Source organism: Zea mays, chromosome 2, assembly GCF_902167145.1.
Source record: "Zea mays cultivar B73 chromosome 2, Zm-B73-REFERENCE-NAM-5.0, whole genome shotgun sequence".
NCBI lineage: Eukaryota > Viridiplantae > Streptophyta > Magnoliopsida > Poales > Poaceae > Zea > Zea mays.
In genome coordinates, this window is record NC_050097.1 from 33,825,106 (window position 1) to 33,837,931 (window position 12,826).

Genomic DNA, 12,826 nt, shown 5'->3' on the forward strand with positions numbered 1-12,826 from the left:
CAGCAACATGGGGATTGCATATCTTCTTTCAGAGTTCACCTAATTATATTGCAATTTCTGAATGTCACTGCATCTGAAACTAAAAGTGGAGTTTGTGCAGCTCACAATTATCTGTCAGATTCACTAGACCAGCAAGCTGGTATTGGTTGGCCACTTGCTAGACATGATGAGATGGTTTGGCCACAAACAGCTGTGGTCAGTTACAACAAATTAGTCGAGGTTCAAAGTAGGAATCCTAGTATCTGGCCTATGCCATGGTTTTCTTTCACCATCATGAGTGGAGGTACTGCAGTTTGGTATTGTGACACCTGCTGGACGCCTCCATCTCCACCTACATATCCGGAGGAAAAACATCAACGCCCATATGGTGCTCCTTGTCGGATTGCCTTGTTGGTGGACTTTGAGCTTAATTATCAACAACTGAAATTTGTAAACTATGGAAGAATTCATTTTTACATCTGGGAAGAATTGGAGAGCTACCAGTCAGTCATGAATAGCCAAGTTCAACGCACACATGATCAGGATAGCAGGTCTATGGTGCTCCTAAAGGGCAATCTGGTCTTCATCTTGCCTGGGTTAATTTTGGTCGCTCATGATCTGGGCGGTGCCTGTCAGAGGGACACAAATGGGACTCTCCAAAATACGCAGGACTTTGTCTGCTCCAACGGCAAGGACCGACCGCTAATGACAAGCATCTGGCAACCGCGTCTCAACTTAGAACGTGACTCACTACTTGAACAGGTGCTGCAGTGCCAATCTGAAGAGGACCGTGTTCGGGAAGCGAAGTTGTGCTATCACGTTCCTTATCGGCTTGGGGGCAAGCCGACGCTTAAGGAGGGGGGAATGTCAGTAATGCGCGGGTTGCACGGGAGGAACACGACAGTGGACAAGAGTGTGTCGGACCAGCTACACGCCAGATGGGCTGCGACGTTCGACAAGGCCCAGCTGTAGCAATGGGATGGTTACCGGGCCGGCGTGGATCAACTTCTTGAAAGCATTGCGTGAAGCTTAAGTAGATGAGAAAGGAGTTGGAAGGAGTCATCTTGTAACAGAATTATATTCCACCGCACTCTACTGAAAACTTCTCTAGCTATCTGTTCTTCTCTACGTCTTTCGTTCTTCTTCCCTGCCTCTACCAAATTCTTGTGTTCTAGCCTAGCCGATTGCTAACACCCTGGTGCAGACGAGGCTATGAGAAAGTAGTCGCCGTTGTTTCTGTTACGGTAGTAGATGAGCCACAAGGTCTTAGCTTAAGCAATAAAAAAATCATGGTCTGGTCTCTAAAAGTCTTTCTAATTTACTCTTCAAATTATCACCTTTCTAAATTTTACTATCTAAATTATTATCTATAGAGTTATTTCTATTAAAAAATGCACTCCCTAATAGTTTTCTATATCTTATTTAAATTCTATGGAGCTATTTTTCCAATTTTTATGAATGAAAAAGTTAGAATAGAAGATTATTATATTTAAATAAAAATTTCTAAACATTTTTGGTAAAGTTTAGAATAAAAGATGACTATATTTAGGTAAATATTTTCAAAAGCTGTTGGTGTGTAATTTTTTTACTAAAATCTCTAGCGATTAGAAACACCAGTCTCTCGGATTGCTCTGTTCTCACCAAACTTTCTAAAGCTCACCATTTGCCCTGCCTACTTGGGTCGTACGCAACCCTCGCCGAGAGCAGCCCCCGTAAAATCTTCCTCTGCATCCTATTCGCTATTGCCGGGGGGGGGGGGGCATCGCCGGTGGCGTTCGTGTGCTTCTCGCTACGGTGAAACCTTTATTGCCGTTCCTGCCGCACTTTCCTCATTCCTTGAGTAAGCGGACCTCTGCCCCCAATAGTTTTTGTGATTCTCAGTGCTTGGATTTCAGCGGGCTGATTGCAAATTTGTGCCCCTAGGACTTTGGCCGTTGGACGGTGTACTCTGCGGGATCCCCAACCTCCTGCTGAGCTCCCGCACAGAGGGCGGGCATGGTATGGCAATCTTACCCTGCTAAGTTCCAATTCCAAGTGGTACCTCCTGCAGTGGCGGAGGCGTTTTGTTGTTACCTGTCACTGCTTCAGCCGTTGACTGCCTGTTGCTTTCGTTATTAGTGAGGCTTTCGCAGGAAGCGCAGGCAGCCGGCCGCCGACACCAAGCAGGCCTTGCGCATGTGGCAGCCGTGGTGCTCGGTCTTATCACCAGTGGTGTCGTTAGATGCCAAATGCAGTTTGCTCTGCACGGGGATTTTGCTTTCTGGTGTCTGTCCCGTTGGAACTGGGTAGTTTCTGAGTGACGAACAGACCTCCCATGCCAGCTATTCTGTTGAGGATGTGCAAAAGGTGCACTGCAGAGTCTGAGAAGTGAGAGAAAAAAATGACAAGTGTTGTTTACCGCTCAGTCATTTTTAACCAAGCCACGGTGATACGGTTATCTCTGCGAGTAGTTTATATTGTCACTAATTGACAGGCTTAGTTTGCCCATCTGCATCCTGTTCGTAGTGCCCTCTTTTCTGTCAGCGATGTCTACACAGTGACTCAGAATGTTTCGGGCTCCAATGCATATTAGCTGATTGATTTATAACGTACTTGCAGGCTGGAAGGCATACCATCATTCTCATGCAACCATCACAGAACAGATCGACGAGGACATTTATGGACTACGATTCAGTTAACCACGCGCTGGATGGTATGTAACTTCGTTTTTTCTTCTCTTCTCATATCCTTGCCTAAAATGCTAATGCAATTCTACCATTTATCATAATTTTCTCCATGTGATTGTAATAGTTGTGAGGTTATCACACAAAGTTATCCTTTCTTCAACGTAGTTCGTTGTTTTGCCACAGTAACGTCACTCAATTATTTCCTGTGTTTTAAAGCATCTGTTTCACGCCTTTACTGATTTCGAGGAAGGCTGCGTACTCTTAGGACCTGTTTGGCACGCTGAAATGATTCTGATTCTACCTGGAAACCGCCGGATCCATGCCAAAAGCATCGTTCCTGATTCATTTTGAGTGTGGAACGGCTAGAAACGGTTAGCTCGTTTTGCCAACCAAAGAGAAACACCCAAAACCCAGTTTAGCTGGAGAATCACTACCTCCCCCGAACTCACCTTGAATTTACCTGTATTTTCCACTGACATCACCACAAGACCCATCTCCTCTGGTCGCCCCTAAGCACCTGTTTTGATTGTGGGGACCTAGGGAGGGGGCAACGGATGCTCGATTTTGCTTGATTCTAGTCTAGGTAGCTCTTGTGGCTGTATCCATGAGAGAGACCAATGTGTGTGTGAGGATGAAGAAGACAAGAAGATACTAGGTACGACTTGGGCCAAAAAGAAAAGATAAAGGTTGTGTTCAGTTAAAAAAGAAGCTGATGAGTCCGTCAGCCATGTGCAATTACATATTGATGAAACATAAACACAAGGGGTATGGTAGCCATTTCCTATAACACCCTCGCTTTCGAGAATCAAAATCTAGCCTACGTGCCAAACACTCCCTCAGAGTGATTTTGAATCACTGTGCAAACGTTTTCGAAGAGAATCTGTATCGGAAACGTTTCTATGAGAATCCAGAACCCTACCAAATTGCACACAGGTTGGTAATGGTGTATCTATTAGTCCTTCATGGTGAGCTATGGTTTGCTTATGTATCGGTGGCATGGCATGACTTATTAGTTGGAACTGCTACTTTATATTTTTACTGGTTCTTAAGTTGGTGTTTTGCATATAACTGATGCCCTGGCAACTGTGAAAAAAAGGACATTGTTGTGTGCTTTGGGCTGTTTGTTTGCGTACCTGTCCTGGCTCCTGGGCAGTGCCGGCCAGGCAGCAACGCTGACAGCAAGCGTAGCAAATCGGCCGGGTCAGGCTAGGGCTGGAAAAAAAGGTCGAGCTCGACGAGCTGGCTCGGGCTCGCAGTAGCTCGGCTCGGACCGGCTCGACGCTCAGAACAAGCTCGAGTCGAGCCTGTTTTTTGTGGCTCATGAAAAGAGCGAACTAGCTCGGCTCAGCTCGGTGCAGCTCGCGAGCTGGCTCGTGGCTCGACCCAACAACAATTTGTTACATAAAATCTTAATTACCATATAATATTAGTACAAAGTAGACAATAATTTATGTTATTTGAGATTACTATACAAAAATAATCTATTTTCTATATTATATTAGTGATATATCTATTTTACTAATTTAAAATATGTTATTTACAATATTTTTAAGATTTTATATTATAATTTAGAGAGCAGATTTATATTTATGGCTAGGCTCGCGAGCCCGGAGCGAGCCGAGCCGCTTTTTCGAGCTCGCCAGATGAGCGAGCCAAACCGAGCTCGGCTCGTTGCGTGAACGAGCCGCAGCGAGCCGAGCTCGGCTCGTTTCCACCCCTACGGTCAGGCAACTTTTCGGTTCACTAAGCAAACAGCTCCAGTATCCTACATCTAATGGTTACTGCTGTTACCATAATGCTAATTCTTGGGTTGAAGAGTTTTATTGAATTATTTGAAGAATACGCAAGTCACCGCAATTTCAATGGAAGACATGTGGATTCATAGATTCAACTGGCCATATGACACGGGAAACGTAAGAATTGAGTCCTTGGTTTGTAAAATGCATGCACTAGTCAACTATACCATATTTCAAATGGCATGAAAGTTCGCCATATTGTTCATATGACCATATCACTCAGCAGTTACGTGGCTGGTTATTATTTGATACTGGCACATGCTATTTTTTCTTACGATATTGTTATCTGGAATGGAAGGAATATGTGGTCTTTACGAAAGGAAAATCAGAAACATCAACCCGATGGTCAGGAACTTGACTTATGATATCGGTGACCTGTACAACTTCATCGATGGCCTGACCGACATAAGTGCACTGGTGTGAGTACATGTTTCCTGACTGTCAGAGGCCTTTAATCAGGAAAGGCGGGACAGCTAATCATATGAGGTTCTTAAACTTACTAAGCGCTATGCTTTCATTGCAGGTACGACGATTCACTTCACGCTTTCCTGCCGTATGACCGCCAGTGGATAAAACAGAAGCTGTTTCAGCACCTGAAGCGGCTGGCGCAGCAGTAGGGTATCATCACCGCTGGCTTTTGACGTGCATGCGTCGTGGGGAGAACCCCCTCACCTAAGCCTTAAGGCTTTGTTTGGGTGCTCTAGTATTAACCTCAATTCATATGTATTGAGGTGAATTAAGGTGTACATTAGTTTAATTTACAACTCAGGGCTTGTTCGGTTAGCTCTCAATCCATGTGGATTGAGTGGAATTGGATAGGTTTTAATCCCAAACAAGTCAAACTTATTCTCAATTTTTTCTAATCTCATCCAATCCATATGTATTGGGAATAACCGAACAAGCCCTCAATCCATCTCAACACATGTGGATTATGGTCAATACTAGAGCATCCAAACTAGCCTATGGTTCGGGCTTGGATCCAAATGCCCAGGATGTGTGTATAGAAATAAGACCTGTATCCCGTGTTTGATGTAGAACATGTGGTCATGCTGCGGCTTGCTTCTGAAGATGATTGGTTGAACAATGCAGATTTCATGTTTGTCATCTCTCTCCTTTTTCTGATATCTGACGGACTGGGCAGCATGACCGTGTTTAGAGATAGGTTGGGATGATCTGCCATTGGATTCTAGATCTTTTCACGTTCACATATCTACAGAAGCAAATCCAATTTCAAACAGGGTCAAGCTCACTCGAGAGAAGCAAATCGAGCAGCTGGTTGGCGTCGGCAGTGGAGCCACACACGCGTCCGTATGGGTAACGGAACGTGCGCTCCCGATTCTTCCTAGCCGACGCTTGCCGCTTCCATATTCCATTCCCCGGTTCAAGCAGTCGGACATGTCATCATCAACAGGACATGCAAGTGAAGTCCTTGTCTTTGGAGTACCACTGGAGGACAGGCTGGGTGATTTGTCCATTAATTATTTGGCATGCCAACCCCTGATAAACTTCTGAGTCCAAATTCTTTCTTGGGGATAAGTAACAACATGATCAAAAAAAGGTTAGACAGTTGGAAAGGCATGTACATCACCTCAGGAGTTAAACTCATTCTCACCAGCACCTGTTTAAGCAGCTTGCCAATGTACATGATGGGTTTCTACTTGTTCCCTGGGATCACTCATGACAAATAGATTCTATCATAGCTACGTTCTTTTAGCAAGGAGCTAATGACAAATTCAAATATCACATGGCTAAATGGGAAGCAGACAACAGACCAAGAGACCAAGGCGGTCTTGGCATTATAAACACGAGACTTCCAAATGAGTAATATCTATTAATTAAGTGGATATGGAAAAGTCAAAGGCTCTGATGAAACTTGGTTTAAGCTGGTGAAAGCTAAATACCTAAAAGGAAGGAAATTTCTTTATCTCGAACAACAAGGGAGTTTCTCAATTTTGTCAGGGGGGAGTTGAATACTGAGCAAATAGAGGCAGAATGGTCCTATCCTGGCATGGTGTGTCGTCGGGAAAAGTACCCCTCAAAATTAAACTCCAAACCTGATTTTTGGGGTCATTAGCTTCAATGCCAGCAGTATTGTAGCATCGGATGGGGTCATTATATTACCACCTAACCAACTCAGCTAGAGACACTTTCACGATATTTTCTCCTTTCAAAAGAAAGAAATTAAATAAGTAATGGGCTTTCTGTAACAAGAAACTTTGTGGTCAGTCAGTCGCTCGTCTAGGGCGACAGTGACAGAAGGAACTGAATTGCCAACTAAAGTACTCCAGCACATGACTGGTACCACCACCCCTGTAACAGTAATTCATCGGCCTTCATTACCAAATTCTTCAATTCCCTTTACCGTTCATGTCGCAGTAAAAAAGTCTCCTCATCTTCAACAACAAAGGTGGAAAGAATCAGTAGGGGGCAAAACGTTTTCATCTCAATTGGATTGAGGGGAATTGAGTGCGTTTAAATCTCAAGCAAGTCAAAATTCCTCACAATTTTTTCCAATCCCATCCAATCTATATAGGATGGGAATAACCGAACAATGTCTAGTAGAATCAGCATAAGGATCCTGGCATTCAAGGCATCATGAGATGGTCAATCCGCTCTTGTTAACCAGTGGGATCAATTCGACATCATCAATTTCAGCATCAAACATTTTGATTTGCTCATTATCAACTGTCACATCAGGAGAAATGCAGCCACAATCGTCTCCAACAAGAACAGAAAACTCATTTGATCCTTTTTCCATGGTTTCTGTTGATTCACTGCCATGAAGCATCTCTGCAGGCAGGAGTGCTGAGTTCTGATCACAGTCAGGAACAAGAAACAGTAGCATCAAAGGGACAAACCTTGATATGTTTCTAATCAAGACGGCGATCCAGAGGTTACTGAACTCCAATCGGGTCACGTTCAGCATGTGCAGCAGCAGGCCACCCCACCAAGCAGACATCAGCAACCCGGCATTTTGTAGAGACATGAGTAATGCATACAATGTCCCTTCGGTGCCAGGAGGACAAAGCTTAGAGCAAAGCACAAGTAGTGGTAGCCATTGGAGCCTACCAACCATTTGGGAAACTGTGTTATCAGCCACCGCAAAGAAGTAATCCGGCATGCCAATTTTCAGGTTTAGCCGGGTCACTAACACCAGATCAAGCATTCCTGCCAGACTTGAGAGCACTTGACCCCATAATAGCATGCTCCGAAAAGTATAGTCCTTTAGGGTGCTTTGGTATAGTAAAACTCCAATTAGTGAACCAACTGAACCAATTGAATAGATGAGACCAATATATCCCTGTACCAATGCAAATGTTACATAAGTGATAAGTCCACCTGGCAACAAAGCATAACTGATTAAGTGTAATAATGGAATTTCAATATTATATATATACCAAATATATGGAAAAGTATATCATAGATTTGAAAGCCTTTTTGTCAAGCTTCTTCATCAAAACTAAATATATATCGTTCTGGCCATAAGCAGATAATACCAAAAGTCATGTTCATTTAAACAGAGAAACTACAAAATGTAACTTGCATGACTTTCCATTTTACTACCTGATCATTTTACTAGATAATCAGAAAAGCTTTTGATAATTAACATATGAACAAAATAACAAAAAATGATTCGGCTGAAACGAAACCTCCCTATCAAGGTTTAACAATTAATAAGGGCTTGTACTTTCAGGCTTTTAACCTTTTTGGTGAAATAATGATATCTAGTAAGCGTGTGTACCTCAGAAAATCCTGGTCCAACAACAGGGTCCGTGTACCAATAGAACATTCCTCCTTGAATATCCAGGCTTAAATTGAGAGAAACAAAAATATATGCACATGGTCTCCAGACCTGAGGGCACTTCAGTGTTCTTCCCATGGATTGTATTGCTTTATAGAACTTCTTGTGAACCTGAATTCAGATGGACCTTAGATGAATTGAACGATTCAAAAACAGAAATGTTGGTTCTGACCTGCATGTAATCAAATTCTGTACCACGGTTCTCCTTCAGCAGAATGCCAGCTAATAACACCAGTGCAGAGGGGATACTCAACAGACCAAGAGCCCCCTGAATAACATGTCAAAATATATTTATCATACAATAGGGCATAGTAGTCAAAAAATAAATATGATTGCAGCAGACATTCGTAGTAAATTAGTTGTCACATTGCATATTCTGGATTGTATGGAAACCAACCAGAAGGCGCTCATCAACCAGAAATGTCATACCTGGGAGCCCATTGAGTGCACAAGCAAGCCACTTAGGGAGAATCCAAGCAGCGCTCCAATAGAGGAGCTAAACCCACACAAGCTTTGCATATCAGCAGCAAGGGGCGGGTGCGTGATGCTGTTCTGAGCAACCAGAGCGTCCACTGTCACGTCGCCTACAGCGGCGCCCGCACTCTGCGCCGTCAGCATCAGCAACGCCGGCATAATCCCCAGCTCGTGGTTTAGGGAAAACATCAGCATAGATGACACGCCAATCACGCCTGCATTATTGTAAGACAAAGAGACATGTCGCGCTGGCTTTAACTAGCTATCTGCTGGAACCAAGAAAGATATGATATTTGACCTGCGAGAACGAAGTATGGGCGGCGGCGGAACCCGGCCACGGGGACGACGTCGGTGAGCAGGCCCCAGATGGGTTTGACGATCCACGGCGCGTCCGTGACGCCTTGGTAGAACTGGGCCACCGAAGGCTGCACGCGCTGCACGTCCTTCCAGTAGTACCCCGCGGCGACTCCGCCGATGGCGTTGCCGACGCCTTGACAGGCGCCGTAGACCGTAGACGGCGGCGACCGCGAGCACGAAGGTCCAGTGCAGCTCGCGGGACAGCCGCCCCAGCCACCCGCAGGGAAACGCGACACAACGCCCCTGTTTGGTTCAGCTTCTGGGGAGATTCTGGCCGCCAGAAGCCGGAAGCTGAACCAAACACAACTTCTGGGAGGCTTCTCCCGCAAGCGCTTCGCCCCGACGCGGCTGTTCCTACGGCCGGCAAGAAGCGGCAAACAAGTCGATTTTCCTCTTCCCAAACCGCTTCTCCCGCTCGGCAAGTCTCTTCTCCCTTTTCTTCCATGTCGTGCTGCCCTTTCCCTCCCCAAATGCCGTCCATGGCGTGCACCGCTCTCCACTCCCTTGGTCGACGCGAGCCCCGTCGCGCCTAGCCGCTCTCCGGCCAGCCCGTCCTCAGCCCCGGCGAGGTGAGCTGCGACCGAGCCACGTTCCGTGCTACCGTGCATGTGCGCGCAGCACAGCCCTGCCGAGCTGCAGCACCGTCGACGAGCCCTGCTCAGCACCACCTGAATTCGCCCCGACGTGTTGTACCCCCACACTCCCGCACGCACCGCAGCAGCTACCGGTTACGACGAGCGTCGCATCGACGAGCTCGACCTCCCACAGCACGAGGTGGTGCGGCGCCTCCGCGTGTTGCGCGAGCCCGTCACGCTGTTCGGGGAGGACGACGACGCCCGCCTCGCGCGCTTGAAGCTCGTGCTCAAGTCCGGCGCTTCAAGCTCGTGTTGATGGTGGAGACGGGGGTGCTGCCGGAGGCAGTGCAGATGACGGAGATGCCAAGGGGAGCGGCGATGATGCTGACAGACAAGGACTCCAAGAGGATGACGACCAAGTTTGAGGAGCTTTGCAACGAAGACAAGATCTTGGTGTTCTTTAAGAAGCTGCTTAATGAGTGGAACCAGGAATTGGATGAGATGACTGAGCTAGAGAAGCGGACAGTAAAGGAGAAGTCCATGGTTGCAACATTCAAGCAGTGTGCACGATATCTCAGCCGGCTGTTTGAGTTCTGCAGAAAGAAGGTATTGATTCTTATGCAATTTCCATCAGTTGGTTGCTTAAATTGTGCTATTAATATGTTAATGTAACCCTGGTTATGTTGTAATGAACTCTACTAATTAGCATTTAATGACCTTTTGTTGGTTCGGTGTTTATGTGTATTGTTTGTTCAAACAGAATCTGCAATCTGAGAATCTCTGTATCCAAATACTTAGATTCTAAACAACAGCTTTTCTCCACAGTAGGCGAACCAAACACCTAAATTCTAACCACCAGCTTTTCCTCAGAGCCAGCTTTTCCCTACAGTCAGCTTTTCAGAAAAGCTATTCAGAAAAAAGCCGAACCAAACAGGCCCAACATTTGCCACGGTCACCGCGGCCTGTTTCTTGGAGTTGGAGGGGGGCGTCTTCCCGGTGCTCCATTTGAGCACCTTGTCAGGAGTGATTCCTTCTCAGGTTTACTTGCGGATCTAGAGAGAAACCACTGGATGACTGGAATCTGCGAGCCTGCGAGGCCGCAACCGTTTGGTGAGATACGAAAAATGAGAAAATTCTGTCATCCAAAATTATATCAATCTTTTTAATGCCATTAGATTTTATAGATTATCTTTAATATCATTAAATTTAAATTTTAATCTTTTAAATATCATCACTGTTAGTTTAAAGTTAACGCCGTTAATTCCATTTAAAGCAAAATCCTCCAATGCATCAATATTTATACCGATCCCTTCAATATTACTAGAAATTGGTCCGATCTATTCGAGTTTTAAAAATTCCAGAATAAGAAAATATAGACCAAAATTCAGCCCATACTTTTTAAAACCCCAGAATTACTCTGATATATTAGTTCAATTTATTTGCTTCCTAATAATTTTGGAAAAAAAATTATGAAATCCCGAATAGATCGAATCGGTAATAACCACAATTTTCTAGGTTCTAAAAATATAGACTGAAATTTTTAAAAATATTTAAAATCTCTATTCATATCAATTACGAAGAATATGAAGAGTCTCTTGAAGTTGCACTCCTCCAAACAAAATTTTATATGTCACACGTATATGTTGTTCATTATACAAATATCTAAATAACTCTCAAAATTTATTTGTTTGTTTAGTACACTTCCAAACAAGATGCTTTGCTGGCTCCTTTTCACGCATAAGATCAAGTTTAATAATACAATCGTATAGTAGTTAGAGCATGTAAACCCATAACACTTGGATCAGTTTTTCAAATATACTAGCGAGAAAATTCCTTCAAGGCCATATTTTCAGCGAGAAAATCCCTTCACTTCTATTTTTTCTTGAATTTTTAACCCAAATAGATCGAACCAATTTCTAGTGGCATTGAAGAGATCAATATAGATTTTGATAGCATTGGAGGGATTTGTTTTAAATGAAACTAACTGTGATGGTATTAAAGGGATTAAAATTTAAATTCGATGATATTGAAGGGAGCTATAAATTCTGATGACATTAAAGAGATTGGTATAAGTTTAGATGGCATTGAAAAGATTTTATGACAAAAAATGGTATGGGTAGCCGACCACAGGCACAAATTCCGCAAAAGGCAAGTGCTATCTCCACTCTACGCAAATCCGAGCTCAGAGTTGACTTGTTCACTGTCAACGTCAATCTGCTTAAGTATCGCTTTAGTGAAAACTGTCTTAGTCAATAGAACACAGACGTGGCCAAGTCATAGCAATAATAGAAATTCGCCAATTTCTAGATCTTAGTCCTGTAGATAATCATCTTCCTCCGTACGTAATCCCCACAATAATTAGATGCTCCCCACAATGAGATTCTTCTCATGGCCAGAATCTCTTGTTAGAAAAAAGCTGAACCAAACAGGCCCAAAGCACAACAACGAATTTTAGGAATTGTTAGTTGCCCCATACCAAATACTCCATTTGACACCTCCCAAATGATGACTTAACAAAATTAACACCCTCCCAACACTTGCCACATCACTAAGGTTTAGGCCAACCCTTCATAAACTTATCACCCCCCAAAACTCTGGCTCCATTTGGATTTTGGACTAAATAAAATGACAAATCATCTGACTTAAGTCCAAAAGTTAAGTGATTTGGCCCAAATCCTGGATGGCGTTACACTAAGGGCCTATTTGGTATATACTGTAGTTTTAAAATACAACAATTTGCAATTATGTATGATATAATACTACAGTGATCTCGTACCACATTATTGCTTAAAACTGAGGTATGTTTGATTAGATTGAAAAAAGTCAAAGTATGGACCGCTCTACCACACTAGCGGCTCCTGTCGCTGGTGGACCAAACTCCCCTGTGTCATTGTCTCCTATCGCCGATCCCACTCCCGCCACCAGTCCAAAGCAACGCCGTGTGGAGCCGAGGATGATGGCCATGTTGTTGTCTAAGCAGGCGTCACTCCTACCCTAGATGCCACTGCTCAACCCATGTTATACCTCCATCATGCTCTTCGACGATGGGAAGGCCATGGCGATGGGCAGAAGTAGCGCTGGAAGGCAATGTACAGTGCAGATGACACAGGAGATGGAAGGCAAGGCGGAGCTAGAGCTGGATAGGTGAGAGACGGCTCAGTGGAGAAAATTATGGTG

The 12,826-nt window shown here is 44.3% G+C and overlaps 2 protein-coding genes across 3 annotated transcripts; one reads left to right on the forward strand and one right to left on the reverse strand.

Annotated features, from left to right (window-relative positions):
• Positions 1-1,676: 1,676 nt before the first annotated feature.
• On the forward strand, positions 1,677-5,527 carry LOC100383755 (enhancer of rudimentary-like protein). Its single transcript, NM_001291617.1, has 5 exons — positions 1,677-1,819; positions 1,903-1,977; positions 2,578-2,671; positions 4,740-4,860; positions 4,965-5,527. The coding sequence occupies exons 2-5, from the start codon at positions 1,975-1,977 to the stop codon at positions 5,056-5,058; spliced, it is 312 nt and encodes a 103-aa protein (NP_001278546.1). The 5' UTR covers positions 1,677-1,819; positions 1,903-1,974; the 3' UTR covers positions 5,059-5,527.
• Positions 5,528-5,580: 53 nt separating this feature from the next.
• LOC103646263 (probable folate-biopterin transporter 2) lies at positions 5,581-9,706 on the reverse strand. 2 transcript variants are annotated; one of them, XR_562104.4, is made up of 6 exons: positions 9,016-9,706; positions 8,673-8,932; positions 8,416-8,511; positions 8,184-8,354; positions 6,944-7,742; positions 5,581-6,834 (listed from the first exon to the last, which is right to left on the reverse strand). XR_562104.4 is itself a non-coding variant. In XM_008670991.4 (5 exons), the coding sequence occupies exons 1-5, from the start codon at positions 9,680-9,682 to the stop codon at positions 7,035-7,037; spliced, it is 1,902 nt and encodes a 633-aa protein (XP_008669213.2). In that variant the 5' UTR covers positions 9,683-9,706; the 3' UTR covers positions 6,863-7,034. The 2 variants fall into 2 exon arrangements, 1 of the variants encoding a protein (XP_008669213.2); XM_008670991.4 differs by lacking the exon at positions 5,581-6,834 and having other exon boundaries at positions 6,863-7,742.
• Positions 9,707-12,826: the final 3,120 nt, after the last annotated feature.

Excerpts from the sequence above, each read along its gene's own strand:
- LOC100383755 (NM_001291617.1), top strand. Across the intron at positions 2,672-4,739 it reads AGTTAACCACGCGCTGGATG|GAATATGTGGTCTTTACGAA; the intron begins GTATGTAACTTC and ends CTGGAATGGAAG. Across the intron at positions 4,861-4,964 it reads ACCGACATAAGTGCACTGGT|GTACGACGATTCACTTCACG; the intron begins GTGAGTACATGT and ends CTTTCATTGCAG.
- LOC103646263 (XM_008670991.4), bottom strand. The coding sequence starts at position 9,682 with ATGCACGGTAGCACGGAACGTGGCTCGGTCGCAGCTCACCTCGCCGGG. Across the intron at positions 8,933-9,015 it reads CCCATACTTCGTTCTCGCAG|GCGTGATTGGCGTGTCATCT; the intron begins GTCAAATATCAT and ends ACAATAATGCAG. Across the intron at positions 8,355-8,415 it reads CAGAATTTGATTACATGCAG|GTTCACAAGAAGTTCTATAA; the intron begins GTCAGAACCAAC and ends ATCTGAATTCAG.